Below are 22,859 nucleotides of genomic sequence, written 5' to 3'. Positions count from 1 at the left end.
ATCTCCAACTCAACATAACTCTTTATAATTTGAGCAAATATTTGACCTCCTGCAAGTACTCTCTTCTTCACCTTAGCCTTGGTCCTTCGGTCCCAAAAGCCTTATGCTCTGACCTTCACCCTGCTAGGTCATTCAAAACCCTTTTCTTGCCTTATCCTCAGTTTATCAATTTGTCTCCAAGTCACATCACATTGAAAACCAACCTAATCAACACTAGTAGAAAAGAGCTCAAAGCCTGCGGCACGTTCAACTTTTCACTGGCGGTTTCCATTATCAAACGTCAGTGAAAGAAACAGGTGGGCCCGGCTTAAGAAACCGCCAGTGGAAACCTATTTCCACTGGCGGTTATCTTAACACAACCGCCAGTGGAAATAGGATGTTTCCACTGGCGGTTGTGTAACACCAACCGCCAGTGAAAATTGATTTCCACTGGCGGTTATCTTAACATAACCGCCAGTGGAAACATCCTATTTCCACTGGCGGTTGTGTTAAGATAACCGCCAGTGGAAATAGGTTTCCACTGGCAGTTTTTAAAGCCAACCGCCAGTGAACTGTCTGTTATAAATACCCCTCTTCTTCCCCCGACAGTGAACTGTATGCTCGCAGCCAACTTCCATTGGAGGCGATTTTGGAGGTCCAGATTTCACAAAATACATGGGGAGAGGTTTTGATCTTCATTTTTTGGAAGAAGATTGCTAAGAAAGGTTGGTTTATGTTGCTAATGTCAATTTTTATTCATTTTTGCTCAATTTTAGCCACATTTTGGATCTAGGGTTTCACCATTTGAGAGAAAGTGTATAGCTAGGTTATTTTCTCTATTCCCTCAAATAAAGTTGTTTAATATGGTTAGATTTTGTCTATCCTCTCTCCTTTTTCATGTTTAGTTCTCAAATCAGTTTATCCATGACATATTAAGTTGTTTAATGAATGGTTCATGTGTTGTGTGGAGAGAGAAGAAGATAGGTTTGGTAATTAAGATTGTCTTTATTAGTTGCTATGAAAGGTTGGTTTAATTATGTTTTAATTGCCAATTATTGTTCATCTTTGCTCAATTTTGGAACTAGGCCTTCACCATGTGTTAGAGAGAAGAGTATGGCGAGGAAAGTTTGGTTTTATGTTCCTCTTGCCACATTTTTGTTCATTTTCCTCAAATTTAGCCACATTTTCCTCACTTTTGATGTATAGAATGCATGAAGCATATATGGTTGTAAACAGAATACTTTGATGTATATAAATGTATGATAGAATTTAATTCCATGTTGCTTTCAATATCAATATAGATCTATATATATATGTTTGTGTGTGTGTAAATAAATATATATATAATTCAGTATTGTTTGAAATTTTGAAAAAAGGCGGGAAAACTTCCACTGGCGGCTAAATAAAGAAAACCGCCAGTGAAAAGTGCATTTCTACTGGCGGTTTTATAAAGCAAACCGCCAGTGGAAATTCTATTATCACTGGCGGTTTCCTTAAGAAAACCGCCAGTGAAAATAGAATTTCCACTGGCGGTTCCAAAATAACCGCCAGTGGAAATGCTGATTTCCACTGGCCCCTAGCACTGGCGGAACTGAAAAACGCCAGTGTAAATAGGTTTAGAACCGCCACTATAGAGCTTCTGTGTACTAGTGCAATGTCCATACTCTTCTTCATATCTTCTTCCAATAAAGATCACTCAACATTGCATGACTTCTCTTGAGCTTGATTAGTCCCTCGACTAAATGCAAGTACTTACTTCTTCAACTTAGCCTTAGTACCTCGGTCCTCTTGGCCTTCTGCTTCGCTTAGTCCCTCAAAGTCATTTTCCTTGTTATCTTCACCTTATCAAGCCTTCCTTCAGTCACACCATCTTGAGTGTACATTGAATATCTTTCTTCTGATCAATGTCCTCTATTTCTTTACAGTGCTTATGATATTCCACATTTTCATATCCATCTGATGTCTTATGGAATATCCCCCAATATTGCCTTATGTTGAACCTTTTATTGCTTCTCATTATCATAGTCAAGTATATCCATTATACTCAACTTTTCTGTTCAACACTTAGCAAATTGATTAGTCCTTTAATATTTTTGTCATTAAATCCACCAAAACCCACAATAGGCTAGATGCACTTTAAATAATGCAGAAGACCCGTAAAGGCCTAGCTAGTATTCTGCTGACTCAGGAAAGTTGGTGCTCACTAGGGCTGAAGATATCATCAACAATGTTAATCCAAGAAGTCACAATGGTCGAAGGGAACAAGCCACGATAATAAGGGTTTGGGTGAGGATGTAGCTATTAACTATAGTTGTGCCAGAAAGTTTGTAAATCCCTAACTGCCCTTAAACCTTATCATGATGTCGTTACCCAAAAATACTCCTGTAATATAGTTTTTATTCAGTTAGGGCAACTTGAAATTGAGGTTTTCACATGAAGGACTTTGTGTCTGACATGGAGGTTTGATTGGCTTTATCTTTTGTATTATTAAGGAAGTTATTTTTTATGTTGTTTGAGCTCTCGGTCCATCTACCTTTAGAATCGGAGCCAAGGGGCTTGTGTATGACTTAGCTTTCTAAGGATCGAAAACTTAGCATGTCACCTATCCAAATATCTTTGCTTCTTGTTTGTTATCTTCGGTATTGGCCTTTCCCTCAAAACTCCACTCCTCACCTTTGAACCCTTCAAAGGTGACATGAGGGACTTTATTTTAACCTCATTGTCCAATTGTGGTTTATTGCAAGAGCTTTGACAGGTATCCAATCTTAAGGAAGTTATTTTTATCTTGTTTGAGCTCTCCGTCCATTTATCGTTAGAATCCAAGCCAAAGAGCTCGTGCATGACTTAGCTTCTCCAACATTGATGTATAAGTACTCCATAATCTCGTGATGGGTACTCTTGTCCAGTGTTTTTACTCCTAATTCAGCTTTGTTATGATGTATCCAGAGGGATGTGCTTGTGTACATATTGTTAGGATGTGTCCTCTACACTAGCCGGTTAACAGTAACTGGGGTAGGGTTAATCTTAACTGTCTAACCGCTGCCCTGATCGTGGGAGGGCTATCCTAACCGTTGGTTGCAGCCCCCGGTCACACGACGTCATATAAATAGATCAAGGAGGCTGACAGGTTTAGCCAACGCTAATCACTCAACCACAAAACCCTAATCGACACTCTGTGAGGAACCAATCTCCTAGGCACTTATTGGAGTGACTGGAAGAGCTACGACTATGTCTCAGATCCCCATCGGGAACAGGATCTGAGCCTCCCCCTGAATGTGCCACTGGAGGAGCTGATCCACCGTCGATCAAAAACGGGAACCAGTCTCCTCGTCACACGCAGGGAGATCGAGGAGGAGGAGAAGGTGGTGTGTCTTCACTGCAAGACACCGCTGCGATGGCTGCGGCTATGAACAACAATGAAAGTATGTATACCTATACCCCTCAGTATAATAAATCTACTCATAATCGAGGTATTGTAGTTACGGATTGGTATTCTAGGGGCTTAGGAATCGATCCTATGCACCATAGAATCTAACACACACACACACACACATATATATACTAGTCAGTTGCCCGTGTGTTGCGACGGTTTATAATGATGATTGTAAAGTCATTGATGATGTGGACATTTTATCGAACAACATACAATGAGTGAACATATTTGCTAGTAGATTCTGAAACATACCAACGGACAGAGAAGCCAGGAACAACTTGATATGGAGTGCCTTGTGAAAGTGCACATTCTTATCTTATCATATCAGTAAGCATATGATATTTACAACTCTAGCAACCACAATCGAGCTGCCTAATTGTGGGCAGCAGAAAAAATGGGCAACCATTTACTCCGCAGGACGGTTGCTCAATCATGAGGGAACTCCTGTTTACATGTAAATGGTGCTTCGGATCTATCTTCTCGCCAGATCTAAGCAGGAACGAAAATAAATATAGCTAATTTGAGAGCAAAAAGTAGCAGGTCTGTGTTTGGGTAGGCATGTTTCATGATGTACGACGTTGATCAGAACTCAACATATACGCAAAAATTGGGAGAGGATGCATAGACTCTCAAGCATCATATGAAGCACCCTAGATGACTTCCTAAAATTTGGAAGAGCATGCAAATTGACCGCAATTGTTACAATGAACCCAAAATTAGGAGAGCATGTTGATGCCCACAATATCATCCAGTGGTGTTATATCAAGGAATCAGCATAAATGTTCTTGAGGGCATTTTAATCCATGAATCGGCAAAGCAACCTAAACTTATATCAAAACCTAACACATGACATTTTGGAGCGAAGGTGATGGGACTTTTGAAGGCAACAACAACATGGAACCAAAAAAATAACTGCAAATTCATTTAAAAACATCTGGAGAGAGTATGGCACCCAATAGAGATCTTAGCCCCTGCATCATGTACTGAGGAAGCCGGCCATCGACACTCCCTTGTCATCCTGCAAATGCGAGAACCAACTTGTCAAATCTTGGAACTAATCTCATGCCACAGTTTGCATTGCACTGATCAGAAGGAAGATTGAGGGCTCAACGACAGTGCCTTGTTCTCCCTGAGTTAACAAGCGCTGCAGAAGATGTCGCGGTGCATGCCAAGCCTCGTCATTGAGCTGGTGCTGCTCATAGACTTCATGATAAAATGTGTTGCCAAAAAAACCTCACACTTATGGAATAGAAATACACACTTCAATCCATGTAAATATTTTTAGCACACAAACGGAAGATAAAGCAAGATGGCAAATCACTAAATTTTTTGTGGTAGTAGCACTACAATGCCAAAAAACAAATATTTCTCAAATATTTAAGCAAAAACCGCTATCATCTCCACATCAATCACCAACAATGCTTCGCATAGGAACATTTCTAAACAAACAAGTTGCGAATTATATACCACACATTGATACATCTAAAAATGGCCTTGTTTTCTTTGATACCGACTACTGAATGAATACAGACACATTCACCATGTCCATGTGAGTTTGAGCATGTAGCACATTTGTTTCTTTGCATCCTAGAAAATTAGAAAAAGAATATCAAGTGGTTGGGGTTGGGGTCTTGTTACTCACCAGACATGGCGGCTATCTCTAGAGGTATCCACAACTGTGATTGTGTCCGCCGCCAACTGCTTCTTAATCTGCCAAGAAACCATACAAACAAAAATGTATCTCTCTATCTCCATAGCAAGTGACAGTGTAGGAACACTTATCCTGTCATTTTCCTGGTAGCTAAGGCACGGTGGGTGGTCCTGCCATGCGCCATATACCTAGGCAGCAGCAGTACCAAAACGAGGACCAGGAGCTCATAAACATATTCCATAGATGTACATGTGTTAAGAACTAATAAGTGTAAATAGACCTTTTATCCTATATAAATATGCAGATTGCATGATAATTACCACTGCTGAAGCGTGTTTGGGAGGAAAACATAAGCAGATATATCCATTAATTTGTATATGATAATTCGAAAAAGGAAGTTCTATTCAATATCAGGATTTGCAACCATCATCCATACATTTCACATAAGATGTTCTACAATATTACATTCAGAAAAAGGGCACAATCTATTATAAAGCTTCAATAAAGTACCACCTTTAAAACAAACATCCTGCATGGTGACATTGGACGCTACTGCCACTGAGTTATCTCTGCCATTGGGATATTTTCTGTCACCAGATTTAGCTTTCATGCTTTTCAAGGCAATAATAACAATGCAAGCAGGAAAAAGTCGATACAAGAACAATTTATCTACCACAAATTTGTACGGATTTGGTGTCTCTCGGCAGTGTGTAAGCATAAGCATTGCATGCACATTTCCTTAAGCACAGCTCCCTACAGTTATCCATCCAAGCTCGTGACTTGAACCAAAGTGGCGTTATGTGTGTCTAGCACCTTGACAACTGAGACTGAGATCCTCCAAAACCCATTCATTGACGAGCTAGAGAATGGTGATACAATCCTCATACAGCTACCAGTGAAATTCTTTTGGTTCAAATCGACCAGTGAATTGGGGATGAACTCTGTCAGGCACTGGATCCATAGAAACCTTGTCGAGCAAATTTAAGGAACCCAATCAATACCAGACTTTAGAAAATGCAGCGACAGTCACTCACCTCAAACTTTTCGAGCTTCCCCTTGTCGAGCGCCTTGAATAGGGCAAAATCTGGTGGGGTTTCAAAGAGCACCAACATGTCCACCTACAACCAGTCCCCAATTAACTGAGCTGAAATAACAGATGCCCACCCCTTAACTTGCATCGAATGAACGCCCACGGAACCAAATTAGACAGAGGAACACATGCGCCAACCAAATTGAGCTATTGAGAAGGTACAATCCTTCGAACCTAGGGAAGGTTGGGCGGTGGACAACGCGAGGTGCGGTTGGTCGTGCCGTCGTGGTCCGGAGCGAGATGCTTACCATGGCGAGACAGAGGAGGAATGGATTCAATGGGCCGGACACATCGGAGAGGGCCTTGAGGGAGTCGTACAGTCGCTGCCCCCTCATCGTCGTCACGACGAGGACCTGTCAAAGTCGGAGGGAGAGACCGAGTCCTAGGCCCTTAGGTCGGCGGCGCGGCTGATGCACGACGTGGTGAGACCGACGGCCTCGATCGAGGCAGAGGCCGAGGCGCCTAGGTCGGCGGCGTTGTCGATGCATGGCGTGGCAGGGCCTTGACGACCTCGATCTCAAGCCAGCGCGTTGGATGAGCGATGAGGTTCGGGAGAGAATGCGATGCACGGGGGTTGGATCTAGTGGGGAAGACAAAGTAGAGGAGGAGGCTTTTGGAGGATGCGGGGCGGAGGCGTCGAGGAAGTCGGGTAGTCAAGCGCGAGAGCGGTTAAGGGAAACGCCTATCTGCACGAGGAAGTCGGGCAGTCAGGCACAACAGGAGAGGAAGAGATTATGGGTTGATTTTGATAAAATGCAAGGGGTTATTTGGAAAATTTTGACGCATGACGACCGTTGAAACTGGTGCTTTAAATATAGTATATATATATATATATTACTAACTTTGTACATTAACGTGCTATAGAAAATTCTTATGGTTATTTTGGAGGGGAAAATGAAATTCCTGGTTGCATGAAAGTACATTACTTCAAATGCATATTTGAGAATTAAACAAAGCTAAGGGTTGGAATAAACGGCTATATGGCGCACATGTTGGGGCGCGCGTATTTATATATCCAATAGATTGGGTGCTTAATTATGCGTTCGGACTCGACTCGATTCATGCTTGCTTGCGATGATGGAGAAGCTAGACCACGTGGACAGCGGGGCTGTGTCGGCTGACGAAGACGTCGACCACGTCCCTGTTGGGCAGCATCGCCGGCGCGATTGCTTCAGCAGCGCAGCTCCTGGCAGGAACGGCCGCCATCTGGGTGACTGGGTGCATCCCGGAGGTCCTCTCCGGGAGGGCGGGGTTGAGCTTGGCAATGTTGACGAGGACGTGCTCGTCTGCAGCTGAGGGAAGCTTGCCGGCATCCTTGCCCACGGCAGCCGCCACCGGCGTCTTGTTCATGTAGAACACGTAGAGCACCATCTGGACCACGCCGAAGATGAACCCAAGGACGTTTGGTAGCTGCATACAGACGACATCGCATGTAGTTTATGAGTAAGATGCATCGTCAAAAAACTGCTGATGAAGAAAGACCAGTGAATTACCGCGACGTATTTGTCCTTGATGAGGAGGCCGTAGAGGAACCAGACGACGGCGCTGAGGGTGAGCGAGAGGGAGAGGGAGAAGGGCATGTACTCTACGCTCTTCGTCTGGATCACGCGCCTCTGCACGTAGCCACCAACACACAAGCGAGCGGTCCATTAGTAACGTCACATGCATGGATGAACACTATAGATGCTACGGTGATTGGGTTCATGACAGTTTTATACGCGTGTGCTCACCATGATGCTTAGTGGCGCGACGAAGACACTGACGGAGAAGCCGACGCAGATCCAGCCAAGCAGCACAACGCGCTTACTACCCTTGAAGAGGAGAAGGGTGAGCAGGAGGATGACCCCAAAGACGCCGCCATTGAGGAGGGCCATGATCTTGGCCGTGAACAGCTTGGCTTTCTTGGGCGCGTAGACGAAGTACATGACGATGTAGATGGTCTCGATAACGCAGCCGGCGGCGTTGATGGTGATGAGGAAGGTCTCGTTGGACTTGATCAGTGCGTAGAAGATCCACAGCATGGCGCTGAACAGCGCTACCACGTAGGGAACCGACTGGAAACCTTCCGTCGACTTGCTCTTGTAGATGCGGTAGAACGTCGGTCTGTGTAGCATTGGCGCAAGGATCAATCGTCAGACACACGAGCATATCAATTTCAATTAATTAAAAGAGTTAAATGCATCAACCGCGTCTAAACTTATCTCATGAACTTTGTAAATGTTTTTTTATCACTAAATTTATTTTTTGGTGCACCACATATCCCTAAACTTATAAATGGTGCACCGTAGGTTTATTTCTGGATCATACCGACTATTGTGGTGCACCACTTAATAAGTTTAGGTGCCTAAAAGTCTATTTGGTTCAGCTGTAGATTTCTAGATTCTAGCTACGAGCTGCTAGAAAGTTGTTGTGAGTTGACAGCCGTGTGAAAGGTAAATTATGTTTAGTTTAAACAACTATCAACTATAGATTCTATAAGAACATGATAGCATACTAACATAGGCATAAGGTGATTCTAAATTGAATCAGTAGACTTTTCGAAAGCTGAACCAAACGCATCCAAAAGAGATACCTCTTAACAACTTTAGAGACTGCTTATGCATTTAACTCTAATTAAAATAACGGATCGAAATGGATAGCAGTGTTTCAATTCAATGATGAACATCTGAAGTATAGTGGTGATAGTTTAGCAAGTTATGTCACTTACATCGGGGCTAGGAAGGTCATGAAGGAGATGACGTTGCCTGCAAAGCAAGAAAAGATAAAAAGGCGCCAAGATCAGCCATTTGCATTGCAAAAGTCGCCAAAGAGAGCCCAAATAAAGCTGTGACAATTGAAGTTGTGATAAGCCGACACTTTTACATTGCATCCCCGGCCAGTCTATTTTGCCTTTTGTTGCGAGCAAAGATTGGCTAGGCTTCACTGCTTTTTGCAAGACGAGGTTTTTGTGGTATATATATTGCAGTAGTGCACTACGACGTCGCCATTGATCAAAGATGACAGCTTTGATATATAAAAAAATCTAGTGATGCATGCATGCATGCTTTCTCGTGCAACTAAGTGACAGTGATTATGACCACAAGAAACGTTTTTGCCGAGTGTATTTCTGTGCCGAGAGCCCTGCTCTCGGTAAACGCGGTCATTATCGAGAGCAAGACTTTGCCGAATGCCTAACAAAAAGCACTCAGCAAAGCGTCGAGCACTCGACAAAGAGCCGGATTCTGGTAGTGACGTAGTACATGCAGGCACTAATTAACAACAAAGTGATGCTAAGATATTTCTGGATACACAGTTAGAGCAAGATGTAAAGTGCAGACTAGTGGAACAAACATAATAGAAAAAACGATGAATATGTATTTGCAAAATTTATGGTCTTGGAGCCAGGGATCACGAGGAGATCCATGAGGGAGAAATCATAGATTTCCTTGTGATGTTTGTTCATCAAACCAGCCCTAAGTGAGAATGTAAGATGTGTATACCTAGGAGGCCGAAGGCGAACGCCCAAGGATGTTCCAAAGATAGGCCAGCCATCGCGACACAAAAAGGGTGATACAGATAATACGGCTGCAAGGCAGATATACAACTAAACCAACAGTTGCTGGTGTTGTATGATGGCGCTGGTTTGTCCGGGTCTATGGAACTACGCAGTACGCACACTTCTCTTCCTCCTTGGCGCTTGCAGGAGGGCACGAAGAGCTCTGAGTTCTCTGCGTTGTTTCTGGCAATGGTATGGGGGAATGGGAGGGCGCTTTATATAGGAGAGGTGGCACGCATGCCTTGGTATATACATGTGAGTTGTGACATTATTGTATGTACACATCTCCACCCTGCACTTGGCATGTAAACCCCAAACGACTAAGCATGGAATATACTTCAAGGATATTTTTTTAATGACATATCTCTGGCCAAGAATAACTGTTTTTAAAAATTGGGCCTATATTAATAGAGATAATCATGGTCTTTCCATAAAAGAGTTAGCTTTGTGCAAGCTCTTTATGAATATAATATATAAGAGGCCAGGCTAGTGCTAGTAAGCTAGTACACTGCGAATGGTTGTGCAGTACTGGCCGTTGATCTCTCCACCCTGCTTCGCATATACAACATAGATTAATTATGATCGAGTAGGAGATCCATAGCCGCCACACAGCAGCAAAATTGATCTTAACAGCTTTCGAGTCTAAAGACAGATTTACTTCATTTTCCACTGTCAGTTTATTGGTACCAAGTAGTTATATTTTGTAATTCGACAATAAAATAATTTATCCATATGGTTTCGGGAAAATATTTATACAAGACGAAAAATAAATGCCACCTAACAAATAAATTCAGTCAATGTTTGTCAAAAACTGAAAGAATGGCACCGTAAAATGCATTTACAACCTTATTATATGCTTGCTCCACTTTTTTTTTAACAATTGTTAATGGAAAATTTTCCGCTGTTTTCAGCTTCAGAATGAAGACCGCACTTTTTATCAAATTAATAAAACGGCCTCCGAGATGAACATAACAAAACTGTGTGTTTGGCTCCTCACCGTGAATTATTTGAGTCAAAATAAATAAAGTAGCTACTAAAGTGACATATTAAAGATCGGCTCCCATGCAAAAGAACGGTTTCGAATAGCTCTTTTGGAAAGCGGGTGTACAGATGTGATCTTGACCATGAAATGCAATCAACTTTGGCAGACGTATACATCTCTACTAAATAATAATTAGGGCTGGTTTAGTGACATGATTTAGAGGGGATCAAAATGGAGGGAATTCATAGCAAGCGATTCCGTCGAACAGCAAGGTATTCACTCGCTCCCCACAAATCCTCTAAATTCATGGTAACCAAACCAGTCTTAAGTGAGAATTTATTCCGGTGTCCCTCTCCCTAGCGCATCGATAGAAAAATACAAAAAATAAGCGCAAAACTTGAGGTTCCAACCCTAACACTCTCTCTCTCCCAAGCTTAGCTCCTAACCACTAGCATACATATTTGTTTGTATTTTATAAAAGATAGATATTATAAATATAGAAACCATAGTAAGACACTAGCTAGTAAAACCAACTTGTTATACTGTAATAGTATATGTTGTTTAGGGATGAAAGTGGATATCCGAATTGTTAGGATAAATATAATATTTTAAAATATATGTATGAAGTTATATGTTGATCTTTTCTTATGTTACTGGACATATTATTATAAATAAAAATAAAATTTTGTATAAATTATTTTATGTATTATTTGCTCCCTTCAACAAAAAAAAAGTTGAAAATATGTGACCCCATATCTATCTGTATCCGAATTTTTATATCTATAATTTGAGAAAATATATGATAAATTTGAGATTTATCTTGTATGAATATTTGGAACCTCAATGTAAAAAAAGTCAGGAGGCACATGACTTTAAGATACCATGTCCTTAATTATTCAATTTCATATAATAAGTTATCGATGTTCGGTTTTAGGTGGGAAACCGGTAATAGCCTACTTTTACACCATATTGTACACGATAATAAAATAATCAGCACATTCTGTCGAAAAAAATATTTCACTTAAGAGTGGCCACATGCACCTAATGATGGAAAATACCACCGGTAGAAAAGAGCTCTAAGCCTGCGATGGGTTTTAATTTTTATAGGTGGTTTCGGTTATCAAGCGCCAGTGATATTTTCAGTGGCGGTTTCTTAAGAAAACCACATGTAGAAATCATATTTCTACAGGCGTCTCCTTAAGAAAAACCGCCACTAATTAAAATATTTCTACAGGCGCGAAAAATGTCGTGACTTGTTACTTCGACGGAGATGGGTGGATGCCTGGGTGAGGCCTCCCCTAATTAAAATATTTTCTTTGCTATTTTTAAAATTCATTTTATGTTTTCTGGAAAAGATTTTCACTAACAGTTTTATTACCTCGACCGTCAGTAGAAAATCGGTTTTCACTGGCGATTTTCTTAGCTCAACAGCCAGTGTAAATCGATGTACAGTGACGGTTCTCAGTTATCCGTCTATACAAATAATTATTTCTACTGGCACCTAGTACTTGCGGTTCTAAAAACAACGGTGCAAATAGGTTCACAACCGCCCCTATAGAGCTTCTTTATACTAGTGTACTTATTTCATTCTAGATTATTTTGATCTTTTAAATACATTGTTTTTACTATAGTCTAGACATAATGCAGGTTTAAGTGGAAACTAAAATCTATTTATTTAACAAAGTGTTGAACATCAAAAGTGGCTGGACAGTCTGGCCCTAGAGCCCGAACGGTCTGATGTGGCAGCGCGGGCGATCCGCGTGGGAACATATTCAATTAGGGTTCTAATTTTTGCAGGATTTGTTAGCAAACTACGTGGGTTTCAGAACCGACTAGGAATGGGTCCAGACCTCTCCCTATATAAATGAAGGGGTACAGCCGATTGACACACAAACAGTTGAATCTATCAAACCAATTTATCTTATTTGTCTTATTTCATTCCATGCATTAGGAGTAGGAGTAATCTAGCCTTAGTTTATCCATCCTCAACTGCAATCTTCAGCTCTACGTCATCTAGAGGCGTCTTAGGTGGCCTGTCGACCCCAAGACAACGTTAGGATCTCTCCTCCCTGACAGGGTCCCTTTCGGGAGACGAGATTCAGGTTTCTGCGAACAAGAAGACTCCACGCCATCAAGGATAGTCCGGACCATAGGTGTAGACAATCTGGAAGCACGCAAGAGGAGCAGCTCCTGCAATGAGGTCGTGGATCGTCCGACACCAGATCGTGGACCGTCTGCTCTCCCGTAGAGAGTATCGCCAGGAGGTTGATTCTAGTGTTTGGTACAAAATTGACGCACACACTTTTTGGCGACTCCGCTAGGAACAAGTGCATTCTAAATCCATTATAATCGGCTGCAAATGGCCGCTTCTAAAAATCACATCGATGTCTCATAAGACAATATCCTTAGACCGACCGTTGAAAACTTGTTGGTCGATGAGCAACAGCAATATAAAGATTTCATGAGCCAAGTGGAGGAGGATGCATGTCACCAACTCGCCAAGGTTCAGGAGGAGACTAAGGATAAGTCTTATCATAGTTCACGGTGGATCGCCACCAGAAGATTACCATGTATGGAGAGATCAAGATTATATCTCTCCTGCCTTCGCTTCAGATCTCCAATGTAAGTAAATATGACGACATCTAATCTATTAAAAAAATATGTAGATCAACAATAAAATCAAATGAAACAACATATCGGAGGGTTGGAAGAAACGCTTAGAAAATTAACACACACATTTGAGAAGTTTGATGCTCCTAGTTTTATGTCCTACAAAACTAGTAATAGGATATTTGTATCTATCACAACGGCAACAAATGAGGATTTATAGCCCCAACCACTATATGGTATACCGATAAATTCATATCCAAAGCAAATTCCACCATTATCGTCCCTTCTTGACAAATCGATGACACTAGATGTAACCGAACCATTCGAGTCTAATCTCAGACCATCCATCCCTAACACAGACCATCTAGCAATCGCTATCGGACAGTCTAGAACGGCTCTAGGCCCACCATGTGGCACCCCAACAGTAACAAACATAACTGGACAGTCCGAGTATGGTCTCGGATCGTCCATCATCACATTGGACCATCTGTTCGCCCAAGGAGGACCGTCCAAATACACATACACAAAACTTGTTGATGCACACATTAACACACCAATTTATTACGTACCACAACAGTAATACATTTCTCCCCCTATATATCAAAGTCACGGTGCGCCATACGATGATAGGTTGAACATCATTTTTTATCAGCCATGGCAAGAAGGTTGGCATAAGAATGCCCTGCCAATTGAGACCCACATCCCAAGGACCGATAGATTGCTTAAAAATAGATGGCACCCAATTATTTTCAATAGCACAACTACACCAATGAACTTTGGCTTGTGAAAGCCGAAGTAAAGAGGCATCAAAATTAGCTTCCCATAATGTGCATCTGGTGGAGCACGATCCAAGTAGTTTAGTATATACCACTGAACTTGTTTGGCATGCTCTTCTTTATAGCCGATTCAAAAGAACTAACAGAAAGAAGTTAAATTTACTTTAATATTGCCAAGTGTGACAAAATAATTGATGAGCTATTAAAAAGTGGCAAGATTAAGGTAACTCATACTATTCCTCTTCTAGACGAGATAAAAAGACGTGCTTATTGCAAGTGGCACAATTCTTTTTTGCATGCCACTAATGATTGCAATTGTTTTCGTTAATAGATACAATTGGTTATAAATGAAGGCCTGTTGAGTTTCTAGGAGATGCAAGTTGACAAGTATCCATTTCTTGTTAATATAATAGATATAGGAGAAAATAAGGTATTGGTTTGGCTGTATTTGGTCAATAAAGGCAAAAGCGTCGTCATTGGCGACCCTTGCATCCCCAGCAAAGTCACGTAAGCCACTTCTAGGGAGGATGTTGCACAAAAGATCCCTAATGGGGAGGAGACCTTGAAGATCACAATCAAATCCGAAGCTACCAGGGGACAAGTGCGATCGGCCAGACAATCAAAGCTCCATGTTATGTGCATCGCGCATTTCTCCCCCTATATATCAAAGTCACGGTGCGCCATACGATGATAGGTTGAACATCATTTTTTATCAGCCATGGCAAGAAGGTTGGCATAAGAATGCCCTGCCAATTGAGACCCACATCCCAAGGACCGATAGATTGCTTAAAAATAGATGGCACCCAATTATTTTCAATAGCACAACTACACCAATGAACTTTGGCTTATGAAAGCCGAAGTAAAGAGGCATCAAAATTAGCTTCCCATAATGTGCATCTGGTGGAGCACGATCCAAGTAGTTTAGTATATACCACTGAACTTGTTTGGCATGCTCTTCTTTATAGCCGATTCAAAAGAACTAACAGAAAGAAGTTAAATTTACTTTAATATTGCCAAGTGTGACAAAATAATTGATGAGCTATTAAAAAGTGGCAAGATTAAGGTAACTCATACTATTCCTCTTCTAGACGAGATAAAAAGACGTGCTTATTGCAAGTGGCACAATTCTTTTTTGCATGCCACTAATGATTGCAATTGTTTTCGTTAATAGATACAATTGGTTATAAATGAAGGCCTGTTGAGTTTCTAGGAGATGCAAGTTGACAAGTATCCATTTCTTGTTAATATAATAGATATAGGAGAAAATAAGGTATTGGTTTGGCTGTATTTGGTCAATAAAGGCAAAAGCGTCGTCATTGGCGACCCTTGCATCCCCAGCAAAGTCACGTAAGCCACTTCTAGGGAGGATGTTGCACAAAAGATCCCTAATGGGGAGGAGACCTTGAAGATCACAATCAAATCCGAAGCTACCAGGGGACAAGTGCGATCGGCCAGACAATCAAAGCTCCATGTTATGTGCATCGCGCATGATTCGACTGGCTTATTCGAATGGTCTAGAGCCCACACAGATGGTCCGGCTCATTTGGTCGGATGATCCTGCAGAAACCAGAGGTCGTATCGTCCAAGCACCTTTGAGCATCGACAATCAGAAATAGGTACGTGGAAGAAAAATACATCTAAAACATCTGGTCCGCTGGTTAAAGTTGGATGTACTTTTGATCAATTACTCTCCAAATATGTTAATGAGAAGGTTGTCCCATGCAGTCGGCCAACAAAGCAACCCTTGTCACCCGCAAAAGCAATATGGCCAAATAAAATGTCCTAAAAGGCGACGCAACAAGTGTCGCTGTTCATCCATCCTCAGTGGCGACAAGGTACTTTCACCAGCCTACTCATTGCCGATATATTGTCATGTTAAAATATGGAATAGTATGGGGATGAACCCATATTACATGTATAATCCCTTTGCTTATTCGAGCTGGGGCGTCACAGTTCTATGCCTTTTGACCCATTGATCAAATAGTCATGGCCGAGAAAGATGCAATCATAAATGGCCTTTATGTATTAAAATTCTATTAAAGGATTATCCTATTAGATTGAAAAAGTCGATGACTTGCATCGTGCTAAGTTCTTACTTCAGGAACAAAATGACTTGTGAGATGTATTGTTTCTCGAAGGGTGTTGGTAGTGCACGAGCTTTTGGTTCACTAAGCTCCACCAAAAGGCAAGGGGCATGTGTTGAACACCAAAAGTGGCCAAACAGTCTAGCCCTAGAGTTCGTACGGTCCACGCCCCGAACGGTCCAGCGTGGTGGTGTAGACGGTCCGTGCGGGAACACATTCATTTAGGGTTCCTAATTTCTTGTGGGATTTGTTATCAAACTCCATAGGATTTGTTTGGGAACCGACTAGGAATGGGTCCAGACCCCCCCCTTATATAAATGAAGGGGTATGGTTGATTTGCACACACACACAATCGAATCTATCAGACCAATTTATCTTATTTACATTGTTTCTTTCCATGCATCAAGAGTAGTAGTAATCTAGCCTTAGTTTAGCCTTCCTCAACTATAATCTTTGCCTCTCTTTGGCTCTACGTCGTCTAGAGGCATCTTGGGTGGCATGTCGACCTCAAGACAACCCTAGGATCTCTCCTCTCTAACAGGTCGGGTCCCTCTCAGGAGGTGAGATTCAGGTTTCTACGAACATGAAGGCTATGTGCTGTCATGGACCGTTTGAGCCTCAAGCGCGGACCATCCAAAAGCACACAGAGAGGAGCAGCTCCTACGGCGAGGTCATAGACCGTCCAGTACCTTATCACGGACCGTTAGTGCTCCCGTAGAAAGTATCTGCCGGTGTTTTGAACCTCGCTTCGACAAGTAAACTTCTGTGTGTGTGTTCCGAGCTTTGGACGGTGTGCACAAGATTTATACTAGTTTGGGTAGAACGTCCTTACATCTAGTTATCGACGGCTTGCACTACCAGCACCATTGTTGATCAATGCTCGTAGTAGGGGTTACAAGCGAGCAAGAGAGGGAAGGGACGCTCCCAAGTCTCTTGTGGTGGAGGAGGTGAAGTTAAAGGCTTCATAGTGGAGTCCTAACTAAGTCTTGGTTTGGCGGCGAGGCTCCCGCCTCTGGGTCCTCGTCGGTGTGTCCTCCTTCCTCCCATCGGTTTGTCTTTTGCGTCTAGGTGTCTGTCTAGGCATCTTCTCATATCTCCGTCCTCTAGTCATTCCTCGTTTGTGTGTGGGGATCAACCTCCTCCTTTTATAGGCCAACAAGGGGTCGTACGGTGCTAGCTTTCTCAAGGAGTCATTGGGCGATGGTAAAACTGAGCATTCTATTACCAGGTGAAGCCACGCACTCCCATGGGCCTCAGGGATGCCTGGTTATCTTGTACTCTTTATAGCAGACAGAGCGGGTAGCGTGGGGCTCGAGCACCATCATTTGAGCTATGTCGACCCCTAGCCTCCATAGCCTAGGGCACAGCTCGGCTTTTTTCTTGTTGTGCTATGCAAGCAGTCTTCACACTCAGGCGTAGTCTCGATAGGTCATTAGTGCGTCGCAGGCCAGGGTGCGTGAGTCATAAATGGGTCTTACTCCAAGGGGTTCGTAGGTCATGAGTGTGCTGCAGCCCGAGGGGCTTGTAGGCCATGAGTGGGAGGCAGACTAGCATCTGTGTCGTGGCACGGTGCCAGGCGTAGTTAATGCGGTCAGTCATTTATGGCGGGTCGATGTCAGGCCGAGCGAGAGATCCACTTGAGTGATTTCCCTTCGGTTCGCCGGCCCCTGTCTGGTTCCGCCACGCTCGACTCTAGGCTCAATATCGTGGGGTTTGTCTGAGGATGGGTTCTTCCAGGATAGATGTTTTCTTTCTCCTCTAGCTAACCGACGGGCCTGAGAGCACCTAGAGGGGGGTGAATAGGTGATCCTGTAAAATTCAACACTAATAGCCACAAAACTTAGTTATTAAAGTTAGAACGGTTAAGTAGCTTGAAACGAGCTCTTGTGAACACAGACAATCAAAGAGAAAGCACACAAGAGACACGTGATTTTTATCCCATGGTTCGGCCAAGTAATACTTGCCTACTTTCACGTTGTGGCGTCCCAATGGACGAGGGTTGCACTCAACCCCTTTCAAGTGATCCGATGATCAACTTGAATACCACGGTTTTTCCTTTCTTAGTCTTTCTCCCGTTTGCGAGGAATCTCCACAACTTGGAGCCTCTCGCCCTTACAATGATGATCACAAAAGAAGCATAGAAGTAAGGGAGGGGAGAGCAACACACACAAGACTCAAATCACAGCACAATCACGCACACAAGTCACAACTTGAGCTCGAAAACACAACCCATGGAGTTCACAACTCAAATGGAGCTCAAGTCACTATCTCAAAGAATCAAATGCGTGAAGTTGGAGTCTTGGAGTCTTAGAATGTTTCTTGTAAGCTTCGGTGACTCCTCCATGTGCCTAGGGGTCCCTTTTATAGCCCCAAGGCAGCTATGAGCCGTCGGAGGCCAACAAGGAAGGCTATCCTTGCCTTCTGTCGGGTGGTGCACCGGACAGTCCCGGTGCGCCACCGGACAGTCACTGTAGATGGTCCGGCGCTGATCTCCTTCCTATTCTGGCGCAGACGATCGTTGCATCTCCGGGCCAGTTGACGCACCGGACACTGTCCGGTGCACACCGGACAGTCCGGTGCCCGCTGCCAACCGTTGGAGTTGCCATTGGCTCACCGGACAGTCCAGTGAATTATAGTCGTACGTCGCCGATTTTTCCCGAGAGTGGCCTGTTCACCAGAAACCAGCCTGGCGCATCGGACACTGTCCGGTGCACCACCGGACAGTCCAGTGTGCCAGACCGAGCTGGACTTTGGCTGCACCAAGCCAAGTTATTTGCAATTCTTTTCTTCTTTTCTTCTCACCATTTCTAGCACTTAGATAAAACATATTAGTACTTAAAAACTATGTACTAAGTCTAGAAATATACCTTCTCTTTGATTTGCACTTCTCTCTTCATTTAGCACATAAGAACTTATTTAAATGTGTTGGGCACTTAATCACCAAAACATAATAGAAATTTCCCAAGGGCACATTTCCCTTTCAATCTCCCCATTTTTGGTGATTTATGCCAGCACATCCAAAAGCAACTAAAAGAAGTGCAACATCACTGCAATTGAGAACAAAATTGTATTTGCACAAATTTTGACATATTTGGATCATTCTTTGCCACCACTTGGTTTGTTTTTGCAAATCAAGTTCATTTTCCTATCTCTAAGTCAAACACACTTGTTTAGGCACAAAGAGAGATATTCCAATGGAAAAATTGATCAAGTGCCAAAAACTCCCCCTCTTTCTCATAATCATAATTTCTCCCCCACAAGAGACCAAATTTTGCAATAAGAGTATTTTGGACAAATCAAAAATTCTAACTCTCTATTTTTCAAAATTCTCAAGTGGTAGCTGATCCTAGGGATGGCAACGGGGATTTCCCCGTCGGGGAATGGCTTCCCATCCCCGTCCCCGCGGGGACAAAAATTCCCCGTCCCCGTCCCCGCAAATGCTCACGGGAGTTTTTTCTCCCGTCCCCGTCTCCATCGGGGAATTTATCCCCGTAGGGAACCCCGCGGGGAATCTGTCCCCTCTAGAAGTACAATATTTAAAGATAAATTTAAATTGATTGTATCAAATTAATACAAATTTAACAAACAAGATTGAAAATTACAAGAGACATCTACTTTAGAGTTTAGTTTTCTATTTTATAACATGCCATGCACTGAATTCTTACTATAATTTTAACAAGTAAATTGACTAACTTGGATAAAATAGTTTCGCGTGGGGCGGGTACACGGGGAACGGGGACGGGGGATGGTTCCACTTCCCCGTCCCCGCGAACCCGACGGGGATTAAATTTCCCCCATTTAGATCCCCGTGGGGACTAAATTAGTCCCATACCTGTCCCCTAATAGGGGAATTACCCGCGGGAAATCGGGGATCGGGTCCCCAAATGCCATCTCTAGCTGATCCATTTGCTTTGGCCTTAATTTCTCCCCCTTTGGCGTCAAGCACCAAAATAGGATTATTTTTGGCCCTTTAACCCCATTGCCTCACCAAAAATATCAATTAAGAGAAAAAAGGCAATAAGAGCATAAAATTGAACTTGGAATTAAGTACACTAATATCGGAGTGCAGTGGAAGTCTTTGCATGGTCCAAGTTCACCTTTCCCTTTCAATTCATCTTTGAGACTACATCAAGTAACTCAAACACAAGGGTTAGTCTCAAAGGGTCAAGTTGTAGCACTTCTCCCCCTAAATATGTGCATCATTCACACATGGACTTGTGAGGTCCGAGGATCCCTTGCACAACTTGAGCACCATAAATAAGCAGCAAATTTCATAAATGCATAAAGTAACATGATCAACAGCATAAAACACATGTATGCTATAGATCAATCCAAGTTACGCGAATCTAAGACATTGAGCTCACTACGCAACCTGCAAAAGGTTTTTTCATCTAATGGCTTGGTAAAGATATCGGCTAGCTGGTTCTCGGTGCTAATATGGAACACCTCGATATGTCCCTTTTGCTGGTGGTCTCTCAGAAAGTGATGTCGGATGTCTATGTGCTTACTGCGACTGTGTTCAACAGGATTATCCGCCATGTGGATTGCACTCTCATTGTCACATAGGAGTGGGACTTTGCTCAGATTGTAGCCAAAGTCCCAGAGGGTTTGCCTCATCCAAAGTAGTTACGTGCAACACTGTCCTGTGGCAACATACTCGGCCTCAGCGGTGGATAGGGCAACGGAGGTTTGTTTCTTTGAACTCCAAGACACCAGGGATCTTCCTAGGAATTGGCACGTCCCTGATGTACTCTTCCTATCAACCTTGCATCCAGCATAATCGGAGTCTGAATATCCAATCAAGTCAAAGGTAGACCCCTTTGGATACCAGATCCCGAAGCAAGGCGTAGAAACTAAGGTACCGTTTGGTTCAAATATTTGTAACGTAATGGGTAAGTGATAACGTTAAATCATGTTTGTTTTAGTCCCATCGTAATCAGATACCATACTAAAAATTGATACCGGACTATTCAAACTTGTTACCGTCCGTAATCAAGTGTAAACCGTTACCATTACCCTTTACGTTACATTTCGTGAACCAAACAGCACCTAAATATCTAAGAATCCGCTTAACGGCCACAAGGTGACATTCCCTTGGGTCAGATTGATATCTAGCACACATGCATACGCTAAGCATAATATCCGGTCTACTAGCACATAAATAAAGTAATGACCCTATCATAGACCGGTATGCCTTTTGATCAACGGACTTACCTCCTTTGTTGAGGTCGACATGTCCGTCGGTTCCCATAGGTGTCTTCACGAGCTTGGCGTCCTTCATCCCAAACCGCTTGAGAAGATCTTGAGTGTACTTCATTTGGGAGATGAAGGTGCCATCCTTGAGTTGCTTCACTTGGAACCCAAGGAAGTAGTTCAACTCGCCCATCATTGACATCTCAAACTTTTGGGTCATCACCCTGCTAAACTCCTCACAAGACTTTTGGTTAGTAGAACCAAATATTATGTCATCGACATAAATTTGGCACACAAAAAGATCACCATCACAAGTCTTAGTGAAAAGAGTGGGACCGGCTTTCCCAACCTTGAAAGCATTAGCAATTAATAAATCTCTAAGGCATTCATACCGTGCTCTTGGGGCTTACTTAAGTCAATAGAGCGCCTTAGAGAGCTTAAACACATGGTTGGGGTACCAGTCATCCTTAAAGCCAGGGGGTTGTTCCACATACACCTCCTCCTTAATTGGCGCATTGAGGAAAGCGCTCTTCACATCCATTTGAAACAACATGCGACTTGGGCATAACCTTTTGCCAGAAGTCGAGCCTTGTTTCTTGTCACCACCCCATGCTCGTCTTGCTTGTTGCGGAACACCCACTTGGTTCCCACAACATTTTGCTTGGGACATGGCACCAGGCTCCAAACTTCATTCCTTTTGAAGTTGTTGAGCTCTTCCTACATGGCCAACACCCAGTCCGGATCCTGCAAGGCCTCTTCTACCCTGAAAGGCTCAATAGAAGAGATAAACGAGTAATGCTCACAAAAATTGGCTAATCTTGAGCGAGTTGTTACTTCCTTGCTTATGTCACCTAGAATCTGATCGACGAGGTGATTTCTTTGAATCGTCGCTCTGACTTGAGTTGGAGGGGCAAGTGGTGCTTCTTCTTCCATAACTTGTTCTTCTTGTGCTCCCCCTTGATCACACGCCTCTTCTTGAGGAACCTGTTCATCATCTTGAGTTGGGGGATGCACCATCATTGAGGAAGAAGGTTGATCTTGCTCTTGTTGTTCCTGTGGTCACACATCTCCAATCACCATGGTGTGTATTGAGGCCGTTGGAACATCATCTTCATCTATGTCATCAAGATCAACTTGCTCTCTTGGAGAGTCATTAGTTTCATCAAATACAACGTCGCTGGAGACTTCAACCAAACTCGATGATTTGTTGAAGACTCTATACACCTTTGTATTTGAGTCATACCCTAGTAAAAACCCTTCTACAGCTTTGGGAGCAAATTTGGAATGTCTACCTTTCTTCACCAAAATGTAGCATTTGCTCCCAAATACACGAAAGTAAGAGACATTGGGTTTGTTACCAGTAAGGAGATCGTAGGAGGTCTTCTTGAGGAGACGATGCAGATAGAGCCGGTTTATGGCGTGGCAAGCTGTGTTCATAGCTTCCGACCAAAACCGCTTGGGCGTCTTGAACTCTCCAAGCATCGTCCTCGCCATGTCGATAAGCGTCCTGTTCTTCCTCTCTACCA

The 22,859-nt window shown here is 42.9% G+C and overlaps 1 protein-coding gene across 1 annotated transcript; it reads right to left on the bottom strand.

Moving 5' to 3' along the window:
* Window positions 1-7,013: 7,013 nt before the first annotated feature.
* On the bottom strand, window positions 7,014-9,856 carry LOC100273779 (SWEET13b). Its single transcript, NM_001148182.1, has 5 exons — window positions 9,633-9,856; window positions 8,861-8,897; window positions 7,884-8,256; window positions 7,647-7,766; window positions 7,014-7,563 (listed from the first exon to the last, which is right to left on the bottom strand). The coding sequence occupies exons 1-5, from the start codon at window positions 9,682-9,684 to the stop codon at window positions 7,240-7,242; spliced, it is 906 nt and encodes a 301-aa protein (NP_001141654.1). The 5' UTR covers window positions 9,685-9,856; the 3' UTR covers window positions 7,014-7,239.
* Window positions 9,857-22,859: the final 13,003 nt, after the last annotated feature.

The sequence above is a fragment of the Zea mays genome, chromosome 10, assembly GCF_902167145.1.
Source record: "Zea mays cultivar B73 chromosome 10, Zm-B73-REFERENCE-NAM-5.0, whole genome shotgun sequence".
Classification (NCBI taxonomy): domain Eukaryota; kingdom Viridiplantae; phylum Streptophyta; class Magnoliopsida; order Poales; family Poaceae; genus Zea; species Zea mays.
This window is presented reverse-complemented; position numbering and strand designations above follow the sequence as displayed.